General features: G+C 42.4%; 1 protein-coding gene across 3 annotated transcripts in view; it reads left to right on the forward strand.

Moving 5' to 3' along the window:
* Positions 1 to 22,670, forward strand: part of usp25 (ubiquitin specific peptidase 25) — a 161,375-nt gene that overhangs the window by 11,843 nt on the left and 126,862 nt on the right. For all 3 annotated transcript variants that reach the window (XM_080203374.1, XM_080203375.1, XM_080203376.1), the window contains exons 2-3: positions 10,714 to 10,791; positions 22,421 to 22,562. In XM_080203374.1, coding sequence (XP_080059500.1) covers positions 10,714 to 10,791; positions 22,421 to 22,562 — 220 coding nt within the window. The remainder of the gene's footprint in view (positions 1 to 10,713; positions 10,792 to 22,420; positions 22,563 to 22,670) is intronic.

The following is a 22,670-nucleotide window of genomic DNA, read 5'->3' on the forward strand; positions in this document are numbered from 1 at the left end:
TTCTTGAATCCAGAGTAGATAGCCTTACATTTCCCCATGTTAAATGCCATCTGCCATAGCTTTGCCCTCTCAATTCATCTGTCTCTATCCCTTTGTAATTTCCTGCTTCCTCCTACACAGCTTGGTATGTTTCCCAAATTAGAGTAATTTGTAAACTTGGATATATAGCTCTCCTACCATCTAATTCAGCATATGTGGTGAAAAACTCTTGTCCCAGTAGATATGCATGAGAAACATCACTTTCCATCCGGACAATTCAATCTTATTTTTCTCCCATATCCTATCTTGTGCCCTCTTATCTTCCAACCAATTACCACCACATGTTGCAAGGTCACCTCTCCTGTGGCCTTCATAGTCTGGTAAACCACAGCCTAGAGCAATGCTCTGTGGCCCTTGGTTCAAATAGGTGGTAAAACTATCCTGAGCCAATTATATGGAACCTTTGTGGGGAACCTTATCTGATGTCTTCTGGAAGTCAATACAGGCAACTTCCACAAATACTTCCCAATGACTTAAAACCATAGAATCCTATAGTGCTGAAGGAGGCCATTCGGCCCATGGAGTCTGCATTGTCCACAATCCCACCCAGGCCCTATTCCGATTATCCCATGCATTTACGCTATTAGTCCCCCTGACGCTAAGGGACAATTTAGCATGGCCAATCCAACTAACTTCTTCAAAAAATTCCGTCATAAAGTTCAGTTAGATCAGTGAGATCTTATTGAATGGCAGACTAGGCTAGAAGGGCCGAATGTTCATATCCCTCCATCTTTAAAGTCTGGATTCCAGCTTTTGATTACAACCTAGAGATCGTGTCTATCCATTTCTTTGTCTTTGTAAGCAGTTGCTGCTTCAGTTCTGTTCTGTCAGCTACAGATGAGGTGTGAGTTCTGAGCTTCCAGTTTTCTAGTTTATTGATGGAAAATGAATACCTCAGCCTATTGTAAAAAAACAATTCTTTCCTATTCATTCTCGTTGGAAAGCACAGTTCCCTTCTCATTGAAGCACCTCTGTTGCCTTTGCAGAGAACGTGGCTGGGGGCCTGTTTTGAGGTTTGGTTCGCCAAGTACTGCTTCACACCTCCTCCGACTGAGATTGTGTGGGAGATCTGATTGAACATGGCAATGAGGTCAACTCTGGCTCTCTCCACTGAGTCAGAAGATTGTGGGTTCAAGTTCCACTGCAGGCTGCTAGTTCAGTTCAGTGCAGCACAAAGTGGGGAAAGCGGTCTTCTCAAGTCTGGGGCCAGTATTTAACAGTTAGCAAGAGCAGCCCTAAATGTGATTTTCCCATATTGTGTTCCATATTTCCATTTCCTCCTGTAGCTCTGTCTGACTCAGTAGGAGCACCTTTGCCTTGAGTTATTGTGACCCTTTCTGGGCTACAATCTTACAAGTGCCATTTTCCTTCCTAAGCCATGTTCAACTAGTTATGCCAGGCTAGTCTGAGAGAGGCAGCAATTTGCATTAATATAGTGCCTTTAATGTCATAAAATCTTCCAACTGCTACAAAGGAGCGTAATTGGGCAAAATTTGGCACACTCCCAAACAAGGAGATTTTAGGGGACATGACCAAAAGCTGCGTTCAGGAGTATCTCATCTAAGGAGAAGGCCTTCTTCCAAATCATTTATATAAATCACAAATAGCAGAGGTCCCAGTACAGAGTCCTGTGGAACACCACTGGTCACAGACCTCCAGCCGGAAAAAGACCCTTCCACTGCTACCCTCTGTATCCTGTGGCCAAGCCAGTTCTCTACCCATCTAGCCACCTCTCCTTTTATCGCATGAGATTTAACCTTTTGCACCAACCTGTCATGAGGGACTTTGTCAAACGCTTTACTAAAATCCATACAGACGACATCCACGGCCCTTCCCTCGTCAACCATTTTTGTCACCTCCTCAAAAAACTCCACCAAGTTTGTGAGGCATGACCTCCCTCTTACAAAACCATGCTGTCTATCACTAATGAGATTATTCCGTTCTAAATGTGCATACATCCTATCTCTAAGAATCCTCTCCAACAATTTCCTTACCACGGACGTCAAGCTCACTGGCCTATAATTACCCCCAAATGACTGAGATAAACTGACTCAGCAATGGGTTCTGTTGTCTTTACCAACTAGACACAGATGTTTATTATTTTGCCCCACTCTATGTCTCAATGTTTCTCCTCTAATAGCAGATATGGCTGTGGGTGATCTTCTCCCACGTTGCAGCCATACAAGTGTGTCTCAGTGGAAAACACCCATCGCCTGAATGTTGGGGTTCAAGCCCCAATCTAGAGACTTGAGCACAGAAAAGTCTCATCTGGCATTCCAGTGCTTCAGGGAGCGTGTGCTGCAATGTCACAGGAACTTGTCTTTTGAATGAGACATTAACCTAGATCTCTTCTGCTAACTCAGGTAGATGTAAACACCCTTCCCTGTTTCGAAGAAGAATGGGGGAGTTGTCCCTGGCTATCCCAACCAATTTTTATCCTTCAGCTAACGTGCTTATAAAACAGATTTTAGCATTGTTGTGATTTGAGGAGCCTTGCTGTGTGCAAATTAAATTTGGTTTCCTATTACAACAGTGACCACACTTCAATAGGCTGTAAAATGCTTTGGGACATTTTGAGATTGTGAAAGGTGTTATATTAATGTGAATCTTTTTCTTTTTTGCAAAGGTATTTGAGGTATGTGTTCTGAATGTAATACTTAGCCCCTTCTTGTAGGTTGTCTTTGCCAGTGAAGTTGAAATGTGGAACTTGCTGTAGGGTGAACAATGGGAGTGATTCACTCCCGTCTTTTTTTATTATTTATTCGTTGGACATGGGCGTTGCTGGCATTTATTGCCCATTTCGTGTTGCCCTTGAGAAGATGGTGGTGAGCTGCCTTCTTGAAGTGTTGTGGTCCATGTGCTGTGGGTTGACCCACAATGCCATTAGGGAGGGAATTCCAGGATTTTGACCCAGCGATTGTGAAGGAATGGCGATATGTTTCCAAATCAGGACGGTGAGTGTCTTGGAGGGGAATTTGCAGGTGATAGTGTTCCGTTCCTGTGAACCTGCTGCCTTTGTTCTTCTAGATGGAAATGGTCGTGGGTTTGGAAGGTGCTGCCTAAGGCTCTTTGAACTGCTTCAGTGCAGCTTGTAGATAGTACACACTGCCACTACTGAGCGTTGGTGGTGGAGGGTGTGGATGTTTCTGGATGTGATGCCAATTAAATGGCTGCTTTGTCCTAGATGGTGTCAAGCTTCTTGAGTGTTGTTGGAGCTGCACCCATCCAGGTAAGTGGGGAGTATTCCATCACACTCCTGACTCTTGTGGCTTCCAGATGGTGGACAGGCTTTGGGGAGTCAGGAGGTGAGTTACTCGCTGTAGTATTCCTAGCCTCCGACCTGCTCTTGTAGCCACTATATTCATGTGGTCAGTCCAGTTGAGTTTCTGGTCAATGGTTACTTCAATGATGGTAACATCATTGAATGTCAAGAGGCACTCTCGCCTTCAAAATGTTGTGATACCTTATTATCCATAGTTTCTCAGTTTTGATGGGGATTGCTCACTTTTTAAGTCATGTGAATTGTCTGTTTGGGTTTCCTCTGGGTGCTCCAGTTTCCTCCCACAGTCCAAAAATGTGCAGGTTAGGTGAATTGACCACACTACGTTGCCTCTTAGTCTCCAACAGTGTGTAGGTAAGGGGGATTTGCAGGATAAATGCATGGGGTTATGGGATAGGGTGGGGAGGGTCAAGATGAGGTGCTCTGTCAGAGAGCCAGGGCAGACTCAATGGGCTAAATGGTCACCTTCTGCACTGGCAGCGGTTCTGTGATCTATAAGGACTTTAATTTGTGGAAAGGCTCAAAAAAAGCTGGGATTGCTCACTTTTGAACAGAGTAGTTTTAGGAGAGATTTAACAGAGGTATTTGAAACAGTGAAGAGTTTTGCTTGAGTAAGGAGAAACTATTTCCACTGGCAGGAATGGTAATAACCCAGGAACATAGAATTAACATAATTGGTAAAATAAATCCAGATGGGGGGCAACTGACACTTTTCTAATGACCAAGTTATGGTAATGAATTTACTGCCTGAATTGGTGGTGGAAATACATTCAGTAATAACTTTAAAAAAGTTATATAAAGCTTACAAAGATAAAATTTTCAGGGCCATCAGCAATATTCTCCCTCAGCTGTATGGCTGCCCGCACAACAGCCTGGATGTTCCTGTGTCTTTAAGCTAATGTTCATGTGTGGAGATGCAAAAATAAATGGAAGAGTCCACACGCTTAAATGCAAGTTCGCAATGGAGAAAGAGCAGGGGCAATGGGACTCATTGGATAGCTGTTTAAAACAGCATGTGTGATGGGCTAAGTGGCTGATCTATCCAGCAACTCATGCGGGGGAAGCACCAGTGTACGTGGATATTGGGTGAGGACATCCTTTGACCTGTCCTCTTCCCCCTGCAGGTCCCCTTCCTTGGTGCTAGCAAATTTATAGTATCCCAAATTGTAGAATGATACAACAGAGAGGAAGTCCATTTGATCTATTATGCCTGTGACTCTGAAAGAGCTTCTGAATTAGTTACACTCCTGTTTTAGTTCCCCATAGTCTTGCAAATTATCCCCTTCAAGTATTTGTCCAGTCCGTTTTATAAGTTAGTATTGAATCTGCTTCCAGCTTTTCAGGCACAGCATCTTGGTCATAACAAATCACTGAGCAATGTTTTTACCTTGTTGCCTCTGATTCTTTTGCTAATTATCTTCAATCTATGTCCTCTGGCTAGTGTCCCATCATAGAATATTACAGCACAGATGGAGGCCATTTGGCCTATCATTCCTGTGTCAGCTTTTTGGTTGAACTGTCAATTGAATTCCACATCCCAGCCTTTTCCCCACAACCCAGCAAATCCACCCTCTTCAAGTACAGATCTGGGGAGACACTTGCGTAGTAGTAACGTCACTGGACAAGTAATCCAGAGGACCAGACTAACGCTGTGGGGGTGAGTTCAAATCCCACCAGGCAGATTGTGGAATTTGAATTTGTTTAATAAATCCGGAATCATCAAGATAGTTTTGTGGTCACCGTGACTGAGACTATCGTCGATTGTCATAAAAACCCATCTAGTTCACTCATGTCCATTAGGAAAGGAAATCTGTCTTCTTTACCTGGTCTGGGCTACATGTGACTTCAGTCATAGCAATATGTTAAATGCAAAATGTGGATGCTGAAATCTAAAACAAAAATAGCAGCTTTGACAAATGGTCATCTAAACTCAATATTGGTGCTCTCTGTCTCTCATTTACAGTGCAGAATTATCCTTGCCCTTGTTTGCGCTTGACATGAATCACCCTCCAACCTCATCATTGAACCAAATCAATATATTCCTCTCTCCACAGATGCTGTCAGACCTGCTGAGATTTTACAGCAATATGTTTGATTCTTAACTGCCCTAGTATGACGAATTCTCTTCCCAAAGAGCAAAGGAGGCAGAGCCATTGAGTTTATTCAAGGTAGTGTTAGATAGATTCTAGTTGAAATCAAAACATAATTGATGTTTGACTGCAGATGCTCTTGCTGATTCTTTTCTCCTTGTTTCACTGTGCCTACTGCTGAGAAAGCCATGATCAGCAGAGGTTAGGAGCTCAAACAAAAACAGAAAATGCTTGAAAGCCACAGCAGGCCTGGTAGCATCAGTGGAGAGATAAACATTTTGTGCCTGCATGACTGTTGTACAGAGCTGAAGAGGTGCAGACAGATGTATGATGGATTATATAGTTGGAGGGGGCTCAAAATGCAAACCTGGGACCTCTTGGTTGTTTTGACTTCCTGCTCGAGTGAGCAGTGCCACCTTCAGCATAGCTGAAGGGTCTAATTGGCATATTGCTACTTTGTAAATTCTGGATTGATAGAAATTTGAAAATTTTAATTTAAAATAGTTTTGTGTCCACTCATATTATCATCATGTAAAATTGTCATTGCCAATGGGCAAAGATTATAAAAAAGCTTGTTGTCTTTTTCCCTATCATCAGTTAGGAATGATGTATTTGGATTTAAACAGACTGAGTTAATCTAGAGTTGTGTCTGTTCCAAGTTTCATTCTCTCCATCTGTAAAGATAAATCTTGTTTCTTCTTCCATCATCTTGTGGAGTAAATGAATGCATTCACATAAAAACATTTTAATGATCCCCATTTTCTAATTGCTAAATTGATGTTGCAAATTGTACTGTACATTCCCTTCTGCCTATTCCTTTCGAAAGTGCGGCCCATATTTGCGAAACTAGACTATTCTCTGTGGGATGTGAGGAGTGTTCTGCCTGGTGGTCAGGTACAAGACCAATGGCTAAATTTCTCTTTACACCCCCTTTGGGGTATATAGCTCGGAATAGGACATACTGTGCCCCAGTCTGATTCAGTTCGATCATGGCTTGTACCTCAGTTACATTCCTGCATTAACCCACATCCTTATCTCTATTGTCAGACACATCTGCTGTCTTAACTTTGACCTTGCTACCCATGCTTTCCACACCTGGAAAATACAGCCTCTGACTGAACAGTCATAGTGATATTAGTGCTTCCATTGACTTGTTCAGCAGTTACCTTGGTCTTGACATGTTCATCCTCACCCTCCCATTTTTGCTATACCCTGGAATCTGTTAATTCTCTGAATTTAAACTTGATGTGCAGCAAACATTTTCAAGTGCCAGCATTTTCTATGTGTGCACCCAATATTTCCTACCATTTCATGATAATTTCGATATAAGGACATTCCTGATCTTCCCCTCTCCGTCACGAGTTATATTCTTGTATTCCATGGATTATACAGCATTTAGAGTGCAGAATTGTCCTTGTCCTTGTTTGTGCTCGACATGAATCTTGCACTGTCATCATTGAATCCCATCAACATATCCCTGTCTCCTTCGTGGTACATGTCTCGGTTATCCCAAATGGGATGGGGAGTGTGGCACAGAAGCACAGTGGTTAGCACTGCTGCCTCACAGTGCCAGGAACCCAGGTTCAGCTCCCAGCTTGGGTCACTGTGTGGAATTTGCACGCTCTCTCTTTGTCTGTGCATGTTTCCTCCGGGAGCTTCTGTTTCCTCCCATAGCCCAAAGTTGTGCGGGTTAGGTGCATTGGCCATGCTAAAATTGTCGCTCAATGTCAGGGGGACTAGCTAGAGTAAATGCACGGAGTTGTGGAGGTAAGGCCAGGGTAGGATTGTGGTTGGGTCTCCTGCACAGTAGGATTCTATGATTTGCTGTCTACTCCTTGACTGCATCTGTGCCATTCACCTATTCTGAGCGGTAATGAGTTCCACGTTTTGACCGCTCTTGAATAAGGAAGTTTCTCTTGAGTTTCCAATTGGACCTGTGGCACCTAGTTTGGATCTTGCTGGCAAGTGGACAACCTTTTATGTTTATCAAACCTTTTCGTGTCTAAAAGACTTCTATCAGGTCATCTATCTTAACTGTTGGGAGTTCGCAAATATTTGTAAAATTGGAGCCACGTTTTTTTCCTCTTAACTCAAAACACTTGGTCCAGTCACATTTCCTACTTGGAATGAAAGTATTCTGTAACTGTCTCCGTTTATTTCTCCACAGTTGGATGTTTGTATTGTGGTGAGTTGATCACACCCATCATTAACTTCATTATAAAGCATAGAAACAATGGATGTGTTCAACTTGGAAGGCTGTGTTCCATGATTTGATACCTTCAGGCCTCAGAATATATCAGTCACATTCCATCCTAACCAAGTAAACCTACAGGTCCTGGAAAGAAGGAAAGATTTACAATTTATATAGTGTCTTCCTCAGTCTTCAGAAGCCACAAAGCTCTTTTCAGACATTGTATTTTTAAGTGTCATCATGCTGTAATATAGGAAACATGGCAATCAATTTGTACAAGATCACACAAGCTGCAATACAGTAATGACCAGGTAATTGTTTTAATAATGTTTGTTGAAGGATAAATGTGGGCAGGACATAAGGTAAAAACCCGGTGCTGCTCTTCAAATTGGGTTGAGAGAATAAATAGGGCCTTATTTAAATCTTTCACCCAAAGGATGGCTCCCTCAGAACTGCACTGCTAGAGGGTCAGCCCAGATTATATACGCAGATCTGTGTTTAGGATTTCACAACTTGCTGATTCTGAGACAATACTACTACCCGTTAAACTACAGTTACTAAAACCTTAAAATCTGAGACAGAGGGATTGCTGGCAATTCTCTCAGGGTAGGCTGCATCTTTGGAGAGAAGAGACAAGTTGATACTTTAGGTATAGTAAGAAGTCTGACAATACCAGGTTAAAGTCCAACAGGTTTATTTGGTAGCATGAGCTTTCGGAGCGCTGCTCCTTCATCAGGTCTGCCTACTCCAGTCCAAAGCCGACTTCCCCATGTCATACTGATGAAGGGTTTACAACCTGAAACATGGACATCTTCCGCCCTTTAGTTCCATGCTTTCATATTTTGCATTTCACCACCAAACAGAATTGTTTCAGAAAAGAGCAAATGGAAAAAGTCATGAGCCACGTTGGTGAAATTGATATTCACGAGTACGTGGTGCACTGTTCCTGGACTCTGCTGGGTTTAAAGTAAAGTTTTAAAGTTTATTTATTAATCACAAGTAGGTTTGCATTAACACTGCAATGAAGTTACTGTGAAATTCCCTAGTGGCCACACTCCGCTGCCTGTTCGGGTCACTGCACCTAACCAGCATGTCTTTCGGACTGTGGGAGGAAACCGGAGCACCTGGAGAAAACCCACGAAGACAGTGACCCAAGCCAGGAATCGAACCCGGGTCCTGGCACTGAGAGGCAGCAGTGCTAACTACTGTGCCATTGTGCCGCCCCATTGATCTACTTATTATTTATTATTCATTATTCATCTGAACAAAAGCTGCAGTTGGGGGCGCATTAGCAAAACATTCCTGGGCCAGGTTTGGAGGAGTAGAAGCACCCAGAATGCCTGGTCCTGGCAGTCCACCGACTATATCTTGTATAAAAGCAAATTACTGCAGATGCTGGAATCTGAAGTAAAAACAAAGAATGCTGGAAAATCTCAGCAGGTCTTGACAGCATCTGTGGAGAGAGAACAGGCAATGTTTCGAGTCTGGATGATCCTTCAGAGCTATACCTTACACATTGGTGTGAGGATATGATCAGATTAAATCGTGCTGCATTTCGTGGTTAAATAGCACACAATTGCATCTGGCAAATGGTTGCAACTTTAACTGGAGTATTTTCAAGGAGGCATCAGTATTTTTGGAAGGAATGCCCATATAATTATTCTTGTTTGATAAATTGTCCTTTATTTCATCGAACTTGCAACACAGAAACAGGCCATTCAGCCTTGCTGGCTCGTACTGCTGTTTATGACCCAGTGAGACTCCCCTCACTCTATAACGACATTCCTTTCTCCCTCATGTGCTTGTTTAACTTGCTCTAAAGTACATCTCTGCTATTTGCCTCAACTACTTTTTATGAGTTTTCACGTTCTAACCGCTCTGCTTAATGAAGTTTTTCCCAAATTCTTTATTGGAATTTATTGGTAAGTATCTGATATTTATCGGACTGCAGCTTTGGTCTTCCCTTCATCTCAGTGCTGGGAAACCTTTTAGAAATGATAATCCGGGACAAAATTAACAATTTAAAGAAATTATTCTTTTTAATAAAAGAAACAAACCATTTGGTAGAAGGGTGAAGAACAAGACCACAATTTAAGGTGATTGACAGAAGAAGTAATAGGGACATGAGAAACTGTCAATGAGTGATTTAGATCTGGAACACACTGCTTGAGGTAGAGGCAGATCCAACTGGGGCTTTCAAATGGGAATTGGATAAGCACCTGAGGAGAAAAATTGCAGGTCTGTGGGGAAAGGTTGGGGAATGGAATTAGCTGAGTTGCCATTGCCGAGAGCTGGCACAGTCATGAAGGGCAGAGTGGTCGTCTTCACGCTGAACCATTTGATGATTCTATCTTTTCTGCAGCTGTCAAAATCTTTTGTAATTTTATAGACGTCTATTGGATCAGCTCAAGTCTTTTTTTTGCTGCATGAGTGGCAGCTTGATCAGTGCTTCCTGACAGTTGTACCCCCTTGTTTCACCCTTGTACATCTATTTTTATCTCGTCCAGTACTACTTTATCTGTTTGTAACATGGAGACCAGAACAAATTGTTTTATTTATTCATTCACAGGATTTATTGCCTATTCCTAATTGTCCTTCAGAAGGTGGCGATCAACCACCTTCCTTAATACAATGGAGTGACTTGTTAGGTCATTTCAGGGGCAGTTGAGGTTAAAACACATTGCTGTGGATCTGGAGAAACATATAAGTCAAATCAAGTAAGGATTGCAAATTTCCTTCCCTAAAGGACATTAATGAACCAGGTGGACCTTTCCAACAATCCAATCGCTTCACAGTCTCCATTACTGTTAATAGCTATTTATTCGAGATTTACTTAATTAATTTGAAAACTGTTGTAGGTTTTGAACCCATGTTTCCAGAGCATTAGTTCAGGCCTCTGGATTATTATGCCTGTATCATGACCCCCTATGTTACTGTACCTTTGTCTAGCTAAGATCTATATAAATTTAACTGCACTTTTCTGTAACATAACCCCTATGCCACTGTACCTTTGTAAAGCTAAAAGCTATATGTTTAACATCTTAAAACTGGGACGTGCAGTTTTTTTAAAAGCACTATATTAATGGCAATTTATTTTTTTCCCTATTCTCTAGCATCAACAGACACTACTGAACCAACTGAGGGAGGTCACTGGTACCAATGACATCCAGTTACTACAACAGGCTTTACAGGTAGTGTACAGTTTACAATAGTAGGGCCTCTTCATTCAACTCAGCAATACGCTGCAACGTATCGAACGTTAGTATTCCTATATTAGCATACCTCATATGTTCTCAGAATTCAGCACATGCTGGTATGATGGCATTTATTGCCCATCTTTACCTACCCTGTGATGTTAATGGTGGTCCTTCTCCTTGAACCAATGCATTTCTTTTGATGATAGTGTTTCCATGATGGTTCAGGTAGGAAATGTCACGATTCTGGCTCCGTGATGGTGGCTACAGTTGTGAAGATTTATCAAAACGTGGTCTTCTATTGGCAACACATCACTATTGCAGCCATCCTGGGTTTTCATTTGTTCTTTCACAGGGATGCCAGAATTTTAATTGCCCATTTTCAGTTGCCCTTGAGAAGATGGTAGTGAGCTGCTGCCTTGAACTACTGTTGTCCGTGAGGTGTAGGTTACACCCACAATGCTGTTAAACAGGGAGTTCCGGGATATTGACCCAGCGACGATGAAGGGATGGCAATAGTTTGTGAATTCCTCATTCCCTTTGAGGCATAAGTTCTGTGCCTGCTGAAAATAATTCTGATCTCGCTGATATCTGGAAGATGTCGAGCAGGATGCTGGATGGATAAACAAAATAATGCAGATGCTGGAACTCTGAAGCAGAAAATGATGGAATACTCAGGTTAGGCAGCATCTGTGGGGAAAGAAACAGTCCATGAAATATTCATCAAGTCACAGCAGTTCTGCACTTGTCAGCTAGTTTAATGACAATGTAACTATTGGACCTGAAAGAACTTGCAGCATTCCATTCTATAAATAGTGACTGGGAGTTGCAGGGAAATTGAGATGGCCAGTGTAATGATCTTAGAATGATCTCTCTCCATAGATGTTGCCAGACCAGCTGAGCATTTTGTTTTAAGATGGTAGTAGAAGAGTAACCTGTCCCTGAATTGGCATGGTCATGCTTTTTGCAGACACATAAAAGATATGTCTGTTGTCCTCCCTCTTTGGCAGTAGGGAAGTGCCTATGCTGATTTTTTTCACTGAGCTATTCAGTTAATCCCATTCTCCTGCTCTTACCTCTGCAGTAAGTATCCAATTTCTTTTCATAATTTCATATTAAATTTGTTTGCAGAACTCTTTTAAGTTATGTATTCCAGATCTTAGCAGCCCAACTAGGCATCAACTGGTTCTCCAACTGAAGAGGCTATCACACGTGAACCCAATTCTTAGTCAGCAGAAGCATGACCTTTTAAGCAGGATCTGGAAAAAAACCTGCTGAAAGGAAAGTTTATTTATTAATCACAAGTAAGGCTTACATTAACACTGCAGTGAAGTTACTGTGAAATTCCCCTAGTCATCACACTCCGAAGACTGTTCGGATCAATGCATCTAACCAGCACGCTTTTCAGATAGTGGGAGGAAACTGGAGCATTCGGAGGAAACCCACGCAAACACAGGGAGAAAGTGCAAACTCCACACAGACAGTGACTCAAGCCAGGAATCAAACCCGGATCCCTGATGCTGTGAGGCAGCAGTGTTAACCATTGTGCCATTCCCATTAGTTATTTCATTTCCAAGTCCAGGACACTGCATTCTATAGCGGTGTTCCAACTGACACTCTAATTAAATCCATACAGGCCTAGAATCAACGTGGGATCTTCTAGGTGATCAGAGAAACTATTAATCACTTCAACTGTATCAATGGGGCCACCTGCTTGAAACAGTGGTGGAAACAAATTCCATGGTAGCATTAAAAAGAAATTGAGAAGGAAAGATTTGCAAGACTGTGTAGAGGGAGCAATGGGAGTGAGACCAGTTGGATTGCTTTTTTTCAAAGGGCCAACAGGTGTAAAGTGTCAGCAGGCTGTATAACAAGTGAAGAGATGACTTAAGTACTGATAATTAAAGGCAGAGAGATAATTACAAATAATCAAAGAGTAAGATGGTGTTAAATACTGTGCAAACTAATTCAGGCAGAGATCATCACACATAATCAAGGTGTGCATGTTGTCAAAACAGGACAGTTAGGAAGATTTTTTTCCCCCCACATATAGTGGAATTACACGTCGTGCGACATGAACCCGAGATCCTGGTTAAGGCCGAATCTTGAGTGCAGAACTTCGCGATCAGTTTCTGCTCGGCAATTCTGTGTTGTCGTGTGTCTTGGAGGCCACCTTGGAAAATGCTTCCCTGAAGATCGGAGGCCAAATGTTTTTGGCCACTGTGGCCATTCTTAAAGCTACAAAGCCCCCAGTGCTGAATGGATTGAGCAAACTCAAATCCGTTCCTTGCTTGCTCCAAAAACCAAATTTAAATTCCAATTGAATCCAGTCCATCTCCCCACAAAAGAGGCAATCAAGATCTAAGCTTGACAACAAAAGACATTGCACCGTTTATTTTGGTACCTTTCGGTACTTCAATTCTAATCAAAAAAAAATTCAAATTAAGTCCTGTCATGGTCTCAACATGAGGGGCAAACAAGATCCAAGATGACATTGCATTCTATCTTGGGCTCGATCAGGCAAGATCTAAGCTGATTACACCTGGATAGGGCCTAGGTAAGGAAGACCTGATTGCCCAAGCTGAGGGGTCAATTACTAGGGGACTAGATTTAAAGTGATTAGTGGAAGGATTAGAGGTGACGTGAAGAAAAAACTTTTCATCCAGATGGTGGTTGGATGGTGTCTGGAATTTGCCATCTACCATTTGTGGTAGAAGCTAAAATGCTCAACTCATTTAAAAGGTACCTGGATCTGAACCAGAAGTGCTTTAATTTGCAAGGCTGTGGACCAGGTGCTGGAAAGTGGGGTTAGTACAAGTGACTAGTTTCTTTTTTTCTCCATCTTTTATGATTGGCTCAGACACGATGGGCTGAATGGTCTCTTTATGTTGCATCTTTTCTGTGGTTACACTCCTGTACTGTACTTGGCATTTAGTGATAGAGATACTTCAGGTGATTGTGGATTGTGTGAAAAATGAAATGGAACCTGTTAGATTTGCATTATGACCAATTGTAAATTGCTTATATAGAAGTCTTGTATCATAGCAGTGAAGACAAAGCCCTATTGGCTGAAATATTTGCAAAAATTCAAATGCTGTTTGGCTCATCCATGTGATTGATTTCCTTTCACTCGTTTTTAAAAATTCATTTCAGTGGACAGAGAGATAAAGCTACCAATCAACGGCCAGTAAATTGAACATTGATCAAAAAAAATCACCCAGTTCTCTCTCCTCCCCAAAGTTTTATTCAACTTCTTTTGCGGGCAATTACTTGAAAATGCATTCTGTATTCATCGACAATACATGTCTCAATTTAAAATGTTCATTTACACCATAAACAGACAAATTCTTCAGTTGCACAAAGCAATTAGAGAATCTGTCTCGTTTGCTGTGAGAATTAAGAGCAGAGAATTTATAGAGGTGATCATATCATGAAGGATTTTGATAGGGTTGATAACATGAAACTTTCTATTGGTAGAAGGGTTTGTAACTTGATGATACACTTTGATGGTAATTGGCGAGGCAACTAGTGTAGCAATAATATTTTTTACACAGTGTGTTGTGATGTGGACCAAACTGTCTGAAAGGTCGATGGAAGCAGATTCCGTAATAACGTTCAAAACAAAATGCGATAAACACTTTAAAAGGAAAGAAAATGCAGGGCCATAGGGAAAGAGCAGGTGCATAGACTAATTGAATAGCTCTGTAAAAGAGATGGTACTGGGGCAATGGACTGAATGGTCTCCTGTGGCATATCATTCTGTGGTTCTTATCAGGTAATCATAAATTTACCTACTTTATCTCAGAAATCACGACTTTCCTTTGTAGAAAACAGAATTATCCCATTCGGTTCCTCCAGTCTTTTCCGTCAGTGAGTGAGATCGTGGTTGATCTATATCCCACTCCATTATACCCTGAGCTAGCAAAAAGCTTTCACACTCCAATTTAAAATGATTAATTGAGCTAGCCTCTACTGCTTTTTGCGGTAGAGAGCTGTATATTTCTCTCACCCATTGCGTGAAGAAATATTTTAGATGTTCTGCATGACTCCACTGTGCAGGTGGATCTCCACAGTCAAGTTCGTACTAGAGGGCCCTTAAACTCTACCAGCCTGTGACTTGGATCTCTGCACATAAGAGACAGAGGATGTGGCTGTAGATATCTGGCTGGCCAACTAAGTTTCTCCCTTTTTTAGGTTTTCTTGTGTATTGATTGATTCTATGGTAATGGCAATAACTGCTTTTAATAATCACTCCAGTTGTTTCCTCTTTTCTTTTCCCTTCCTCTGTGAAAAGGACTGCAGAATAATTTTTCATTTCGGTGTGCTTGTGCAAGAAATTGATTGGGCGAATATTAGAGTAGTGCATGCACTTTTGGACACACCATTAGAATGAAATAAGGACAACTAGTCTTCACCAGAATGACTCCAGTAATGATAGCTCAATGTTCTGTTACTCAGTTAATGGTAGGGCATTGGGGAGAGTTACAGAGCAAAGAGATCTTGGGGTAGACGTTCATAATTCCTTGAAAGTGGAGTCGCAGGTGGATAGAGTGGTGAAGAAAGCATTCAACATGCTTGGTTTCATTGGTTTGAATGTTAAATACAGGAGTTGGGACGCCTTGTTGAAGTTGTACAAGACATTGGTGAGGCCACACTTGGAATATTGTGTACAGTTCTGGTCACCCTATTATAGAAAGGATATTCAACTAGCAACTACCAGTTACAGAAAAATTTACTAAGATGCTACTGAGACTTGATGGTTTGAGTTATAAGGAGAGGCTGGATAGACTGGGACTTTTTTTCCCTGGAGCGTACGAGGCTTAGGGATGATCTAATAGAGGTCTATAAAATAATGAGAGGTATAGATCAGCCAGATAATCAAAATCTTTTCCCAAGATAGGGGAGTCTAAAACTGGAGGGCATAAGTTTAAGGGAAGAGATACAAAACTGTCCAGAGCAGCACTTCTTTCACACAATGGACGATGAGTGTCTGGAACAAGCTGCGAGAGGTAGTAGTAGAGGCGGATACAATTTTGTCTTTTAAAAAGTAACATAAGAACATAAGAAATAGGAGCAGGAGTAGGCCATCTAGCCCTTCGAGCCTGCCCCGCCATTCAATAAGATCATGGCTGATCTGTCGTGGCTCAGTTCCACATTCCCACCCTCTCCCCATAACCCTTAATCCCCTCTCTTATCAAAAACCCATCAACCCGCGTCTTAAAAATATTTAGCGAGGTAGCCTCCACCACTTCAACGGGCAGAGAATTCCAGAGATTCACCACCCTTTGAGTGAAGAAGTTCTTCCTCAACTCCGTTCTGAACCGCCCCCACTTTATCTTGAGGCTGTGCCCCCTAGTCCTACTGTCCTTTCTGAGCGGGAAGAGTCTCTCCACCTCTATCCTATCCATCCCATTCATCATCTTATATGTCTCAATGAGATCTCCCCCCATTCTTCTAAACTCTAACGAGTACAAGCCTAGTTTATTCAGCCTCTCCTCATAGCTCAACCCCCTCAACTCCAGCATCAGCCTAGTAAACCTCCTCTGCACTCCCTCCAAGGCCAAAATATCCTTGCGTAAGTACGGCGCCCAAAACTGTACACAGTACTCCAGCTGCGGCCTCACCAGTGCCCTATACAGCCGCAGCAAGACCTTCCTACTTTTATATTCAATCCCCCTCGCTATGAAGGCCAGCATCCCATTAGCCTTCCTGACCACCTGCAGGCTGGGTTTTTGCGACTCATGCACAAGGACCCCGAGGTCCCTCTGCACCGTCGCCTGCTGCAGTTTTTCGCCACGTAAGTAATAATCCTTCCTACCATTATTCCTACCAAAGTGGACCACCTCGCACTTGCCAACATTAAATTCCATTTGCCATTTCCTGGCCCATTCGCCCAGCCTATATAGATCCTTCTGCAGACTCTCTACACCCTCCGCGCAATTTGCCGTTCCACCAACCTTGGTGTCATCAGCAAATTTCGACACCATACACTCGGTTCCCTCCTCCAGATCATCTGTATAAATGGTGAATAGCTGAGGCCCCAGCACTGACCCCTGGGGCACTCCACTAGTCACCAACCGCCAATCCGAATAGCACCCATTGACCCCCACTCTCTGCCTCTTATTTGACAACCAATCCTCTATCCACGCTAACACCCTACCCCCAACTCCATGTCCCCTGACCTTCTGCAATGACCTCTTGTGAGGTACCTTGTACTAAAAGTATTTAGACAGTTACATGCGTAAGATGGGTATAGAGGGATATGGGCCAAATGCAGGCAACTGGGGCTAGCTTAGGTGTTTTAAAAAAAAGGCAGCATGGACAAGTTGGGCCAAAGGGCCTGTTTCCGTGCTGTAAACCTCTGAGTCTACTTGATGCTTTTTTGCTGTCACAGAATACTTTAAGAAGGATCTAACTGAGATTCTCAGGTTATGGAAAACCTTTGGGTGTGTAACTAGCAGGTGATTGATCCCACTCATTGAGAAATCGACAACAAGGGGCATGAGCTCTGAATTATCAGCTGGAGAATGGAGTGGTGGGTTAGAAGAATTTTTTTTGACGCCTTTTATTAGAACACTGCTTTACCACAAATATATGTTGAGGTTGTGACTGTAAAATAATTTGAAAGGGAATTGAACAGATATTTGTAAAGGAAGAATAGGGAAATATGGAAATTGTATTAGAATAGATAATATCAGTTGAGCGCATACACATAAGTAATGGGCCAAATGGTGTCCTGCACTGTAAGTTGCGTGATTCCGTGTTTTTAGATCAGGCCCAGGTTGTCATTTATTCCCCCTCACAAAAATTAAAAGGAAAGTAGGTTGTTACTAAGTTATGATTTTGTATTTAGACATCAGTGAAATTAACACTGATGTTCTAGTGTGGGCTACGAAGCATTGTAATAGGAGTAATGGCTGCCGGCCAATGACAAGTCAGTATATTTGGTTGTATGCAGAATATCATATTCAGCAGCGGATGGGTTACATACCAATAAAAGGTCACAGCATTTTAGATGAGCATTTAGTTGCTAAGACACTGATCACTCCAGCAGTATTATAACCAGGTTTGTTTAGTATGTTCGTGCCAATATGCCAGCTGAAAAACATTTTATCAAATCCACTTGAATGTGCAGATGAATCCTTGTGCAATACTCTTAATTTATTCCTTCCACAATGTTCTTCACTCAGCTGCCACTGCCGTTACATTGGATTTATATTGTGCCTTCAGCGCTTACCATCGCCAATGATGGACCTGTAACCGGCAGTACTTCACCCCTAGTGCAGCACAGTTCAGGTTGTCATGGGAACCCTCTGTTCATCCTCATTGTTGGAGTAATCAGATCAGACTTTGATTTCGTGGAATCATAGAATGATATAGCACACCAGAAGACCATTAACCATCATGTCTTTGCCAGCTTTTTATTGGAACTATTCAGTTCTCCTCAGTTGCCCATTCTTTCCCCACTGCCCTGTATTTATTTTCCCTCATGTATAGCACTAATCCATTCCATGAAGGTTTGTTTTTGTGAAAGGCACTAGATAAATGCAGGTCTCTCTTCTTTTGTCTTTTGACAGATATTGTTAAATCTTCTGCCACCTTTCAGGCAGTACATTCCAGATCATAGCAACTCATTGTGCAGTAAAAGTCTTTCCTCATATTGCCTCAAGTTCTTTTAACATCTTAGCCAAATATGACAGGGCCTCAAAGTGCAGCATTCCCTCTCTATAATATTGAGTTGCTAATCAAGAGGATATGATGCTGCATTCTTGGTGTAGGGCACGACTTGCTGCTTTCTTGATCAGATGTGACTACTTCTGAGTGAGCCAACCTGGCCCATGAAGCCTTTCTTTTAACTGTATAAGAGAGAGTAATCTCTTGCTTTTTGTGAGTCAGTGACAGGGTGAAATTGGCAGAGATTTGTCCATTTTAATGTACAGGAAAGAAAGGTGACAAGAAGCAAAATCTGCAGTGGATTGCGAATTAGATATGTGCTGTTGAAATACGAAGCATAACCTTTCAGCTTGAGTGGTAAAATGTAACTGGTAGTCGCTTCCCTTCAAAATACATTTTCTTGTTCAGTTATTCATAATCTCATTCATTCGTATGAATGTGGGTATCACTGACAAGGTATCATTGGTTATCTCTAGGGATAACCAAGAAGGTAGATAAGGGCAGTGCATTTGATGTTGTCTACATGGACTTCATAAGAACATAATAAGAACATAAGAAATAGGAGCAGGAGTACTTCAGCAAGGCCTTTGACAAGGTACCGCATGGTAGATTGTTGCATCAGGTTAAATCTCATGGGATTCAGTAGCCAAATGGATACAAAATGATGACAAGACGGGACGACAATGATGGGTGTAGAGGGTTATTTTTCAACTGGAGGCCTGTGACCAGCGGTGTGCCTCAGGGATCAGTGCTGGGTCCACTGTTATTTGTCATTAATGTTAATGATTTGGATGAGAATTTAGGAGGCATCATTAGTAAATTTGCAGATGACACCAAGATTGGTGGTATAATGGACAGTGAAGAAAATTATCTAGGATTGCAATGGGATCTTGATCCATTGGGCCAGTGGGCTGATGTATGGCAAATGGAGTTTAATTTAGATAAATACAAAGTGATGCAATTTGGTAGATTGAACCAGGGCAGGACTTCGTCAGTTAATGGTCGGGTGTTGGGGAGAGTTATAGACCAAAGAGATCTAGGGGGTATGGGTTCATACCTCTTTGAAAGTGGAGTCACAGGTGGACAGGGTAGCAAGGAAGGCATTTGGCATGCTTGGTTTTATTGGTCAAAACATTGAACACAGGAGTTGAGGTGCCTTGTTGAAGTTGTACAAGATATTAGTGGGGCCACCCTATTATAGAAAGGATATTACTAAACTAGAAAGGGTGCAGAAGAGATTTACTGGGATGCTATCAGGACTTGATCGTTTGAGTTATTAGGAGAAGCTGGATAGTCTGGGACTTTTTTCCCTGAAAGTTGGGAATCAAGTAGATAAGGTTGTTAAGAAGGCATACGGTGTCTTGGCGTTTATTGGTAGGGGGATTGAATTTAGGAGTCGCAGCGTCATGTTGCAACTGTACACAACTCTGGTGCGGCCGCACTTGGAGTACTGTGTGCAGTTCTGGTCCCCACATTACAGGAAGGATGTGGAGGCTTTGGAGAGGGTGCAGAGGAGGTTTACCAGGATGTTGCCTGGTATGCAGGGGAGGTCCTATGAGGAGAGACTGAGGGATTTGGGGTTGTTTTCACTGGAAAGAAGGCGGCTAAGAGGGGATCTTATAGAAACATATAAGATGATTAGAGGTTTAGATAGGGTGGATGGTGATAGCCTGTTTCCTCGGATGGAGAAATCTAGCACGAGGGGGCATGGCTTTAAATTAAGGGGGGGTAGTTATAGGACGGATGTCAGGGGCAGGTTCTTTACCCAGAGGGTGGTGAGGGACTGGAATGCCCTGCCTGCTGCAGTTGTAAATGCGCCTAGTTTGGGGGCGTTTAAGAGATTGGTGGATAGGTTTATGGACGAAAAAGGAGTGGTTTAGATTAGTGGGTCAATGTTTTTTTTTAAAAATAAGACTGGTCGGCGCAACATTGTGGGCCGAAGGGCCTGTTCCGCGCTGTAATGTTCTATGTTCTATGTTCTATGTTCTATGTAGGAGGCTGAGGGGTGATCTTAAAGCAGTCTATAAAGTAATGAGAGGCATAGATCAGCTAGATAGTTAATATCTTTTCCCAAAGATAGGCGAGTCTAAAACTAGAGGGCATAGGTTTAAGGTGAGAGGGGAGAGATACAAAAGGGTCCAGAGGAGCAACTTTTTCACAGAGAGGGTGGTGTGTGTCTGGAACAAGCTGTCAGAGGCAGTAGTAGAGGGGGGTACAATTTTGTCTCTAAAAACCATTAGAGAATTACGTGGGTAAGATGGATATCAAGGGATATGGGCCAAATGCAGGCAATTGGATCCAGCTTAATGTTAAAAACTAGGCGGCATGAACAAGTTGGGCTGAAGGGCCTGTTGCCATGCTGTAAATCTCTATGACTATGACTAGTTATTCCAAGAAGGTAGTGGTGGAGCTGCATGAGTCACAGTCGTCAGTCATTTTTAATCTTTGGTGTATCTTGCTAAATCACTTCAGAGAAGTGGTCAACGCTGATTTGGAAGTTGAGCTGTGTAGGCCATAGAGCAGATTCACTTCCCTGATTAGTGACGCCTTTGGATTTTTACAAAAATCTGACAGCTCCATGGTCCGTTTTGCTAATACCAACTTATTTCTACATTTTATTACAAACTCAAATGATTTGTAGTGATTTTGGAAAAAGAAAATAACTTATGACTGAGCCTTTGTTTTTGTTTGTATGAACACAATGTAGGATGGACTCTGTTCATGGGTGTTGCATTCATCTAATACTGTTAACATGGGAAATTGTGTCAGTCGGCTTTCTGAAGGCATATTAACAAAAATATCAGCAATGGGATGCCATGTCAAGAAAGGAGCTTTTCAGGCAGGTGGAATAAAACAATGATTAAAAAGGCTGTTTTTAAGGAAGTTATAGAAGAAGACTGAGGTAGAAAGCAGGGTGTTGAAGGAGCTCAGAGCAGAGGTTTACATGGCTTCTCATGGTAAACAGCTCGTTTGAAGGGCTGCCACATTTGGGGATGGGTGTTGCTGAGATGTGGAGGTGTGGCGATGTTGCGGAGATGGAAGTAGGCAGTTTCTGACAGATCTTTCTGGGGATAAAAGCCCAGCACAAATAAGACGCAAAGATTGCAAAGTGAATGAGCCTAAAACAGCAGCTGGAGTTGGTGAAGGAACTGTTGACTCTGGTCAAGAGCAGGTGTGGGTGAAATCAAAGGTGATGACTGATTTTCTTAAGACTGGATGTTGGATCAGTTGTCTTTCAGCAGCAGGACAGTAGATATTAATGGAAATTTGAGCTGGATGCCATAAAATTTAAAGTTCATTTATTAGTGTCACAAATAGGCTTACATTAACACTGCAATGAAGTTAGTATGAAAATCCCCTAGTCGCCACACTCCGATGCCTGTTTGGGTACAGTGAGGGAGAATTTAGCATGGCCGATGCACCTAACCAGCACATCTTTCAGACTGTGGGAGGAAACCTACACAGACAAGGGGACAATGTGCAGACTCCACAAAGACAGTGACCCAAGCTGGGAATTGAACCCGGGTCCCTGGCACTGTAAGGCAGCAGTGCTAACCACTGTGCCATTGTGCTGTTACATAAGTGTAATGTGTGGATGCTGACCACAGCTCTGAGGATGGTTTTGTCCAGAAGCAACCTGTAGATGAGGAAAATGGGGAGACCACAGAACAGGTGTTTATGGTCCTTATGGTATTTGTTTCAGCCTCATCGGCCTGTGACAAAGAGTCATCTGGACTCAACGTTAGCTCTGTTCTCCCTGCCCAGATGCTGTCAGACCTGCTGAGATTTTCCAGCATTTTCTGTTTTTGTGTCAGATTCCGGCATCTGCAGTATTTTGCTTTCATCATTGTCCTCATTCCAGCCCATTTGCTTTGGCAGTAGATATCCTGAGTTGTTTGTCAAAGCCCAGCGCTTTGTCTACAGTTAACTTATCCGCTCATGCATTTTACAGGCGAGTAATGGGGATCTTGCAGAAGCTGTTTCTTTCCTGACGGAGAAGAATGCCAAAGCACCACAACAGGAAGAAGCCTACTATCACACAGGACAAACCAGCAACGATCGTTACATCAGTGTAGGAAGCCAGGCTGACACAAGTAAGTGACGTATGGGATGAAGACTTGTTGTAGACTACAAGCGTTAATAACAAAGCTGCCATAAGGATGAATAAAGGAAACTTATTACCTCCCAATTGTGTAGTGTTT

The sequence above is a fragment of the Carcharhinus amblyrhynchos genome, chromosome 15, assembly GCF_965287045.1.
Source record: "Carcharhinus amblyrhynchos chromosome 15, sCarAmb.v2.hapA, whole genome shotgun sequence".
Classification (NCBI taxonomy): domain Eukaryota; kingdom Metazoa; phylum Chordata; class Chondrichthyes; order Carcharhiniformes; family Carcharhinidae; genus Carcharhinus; species Carcharhinus amblyrhynchos.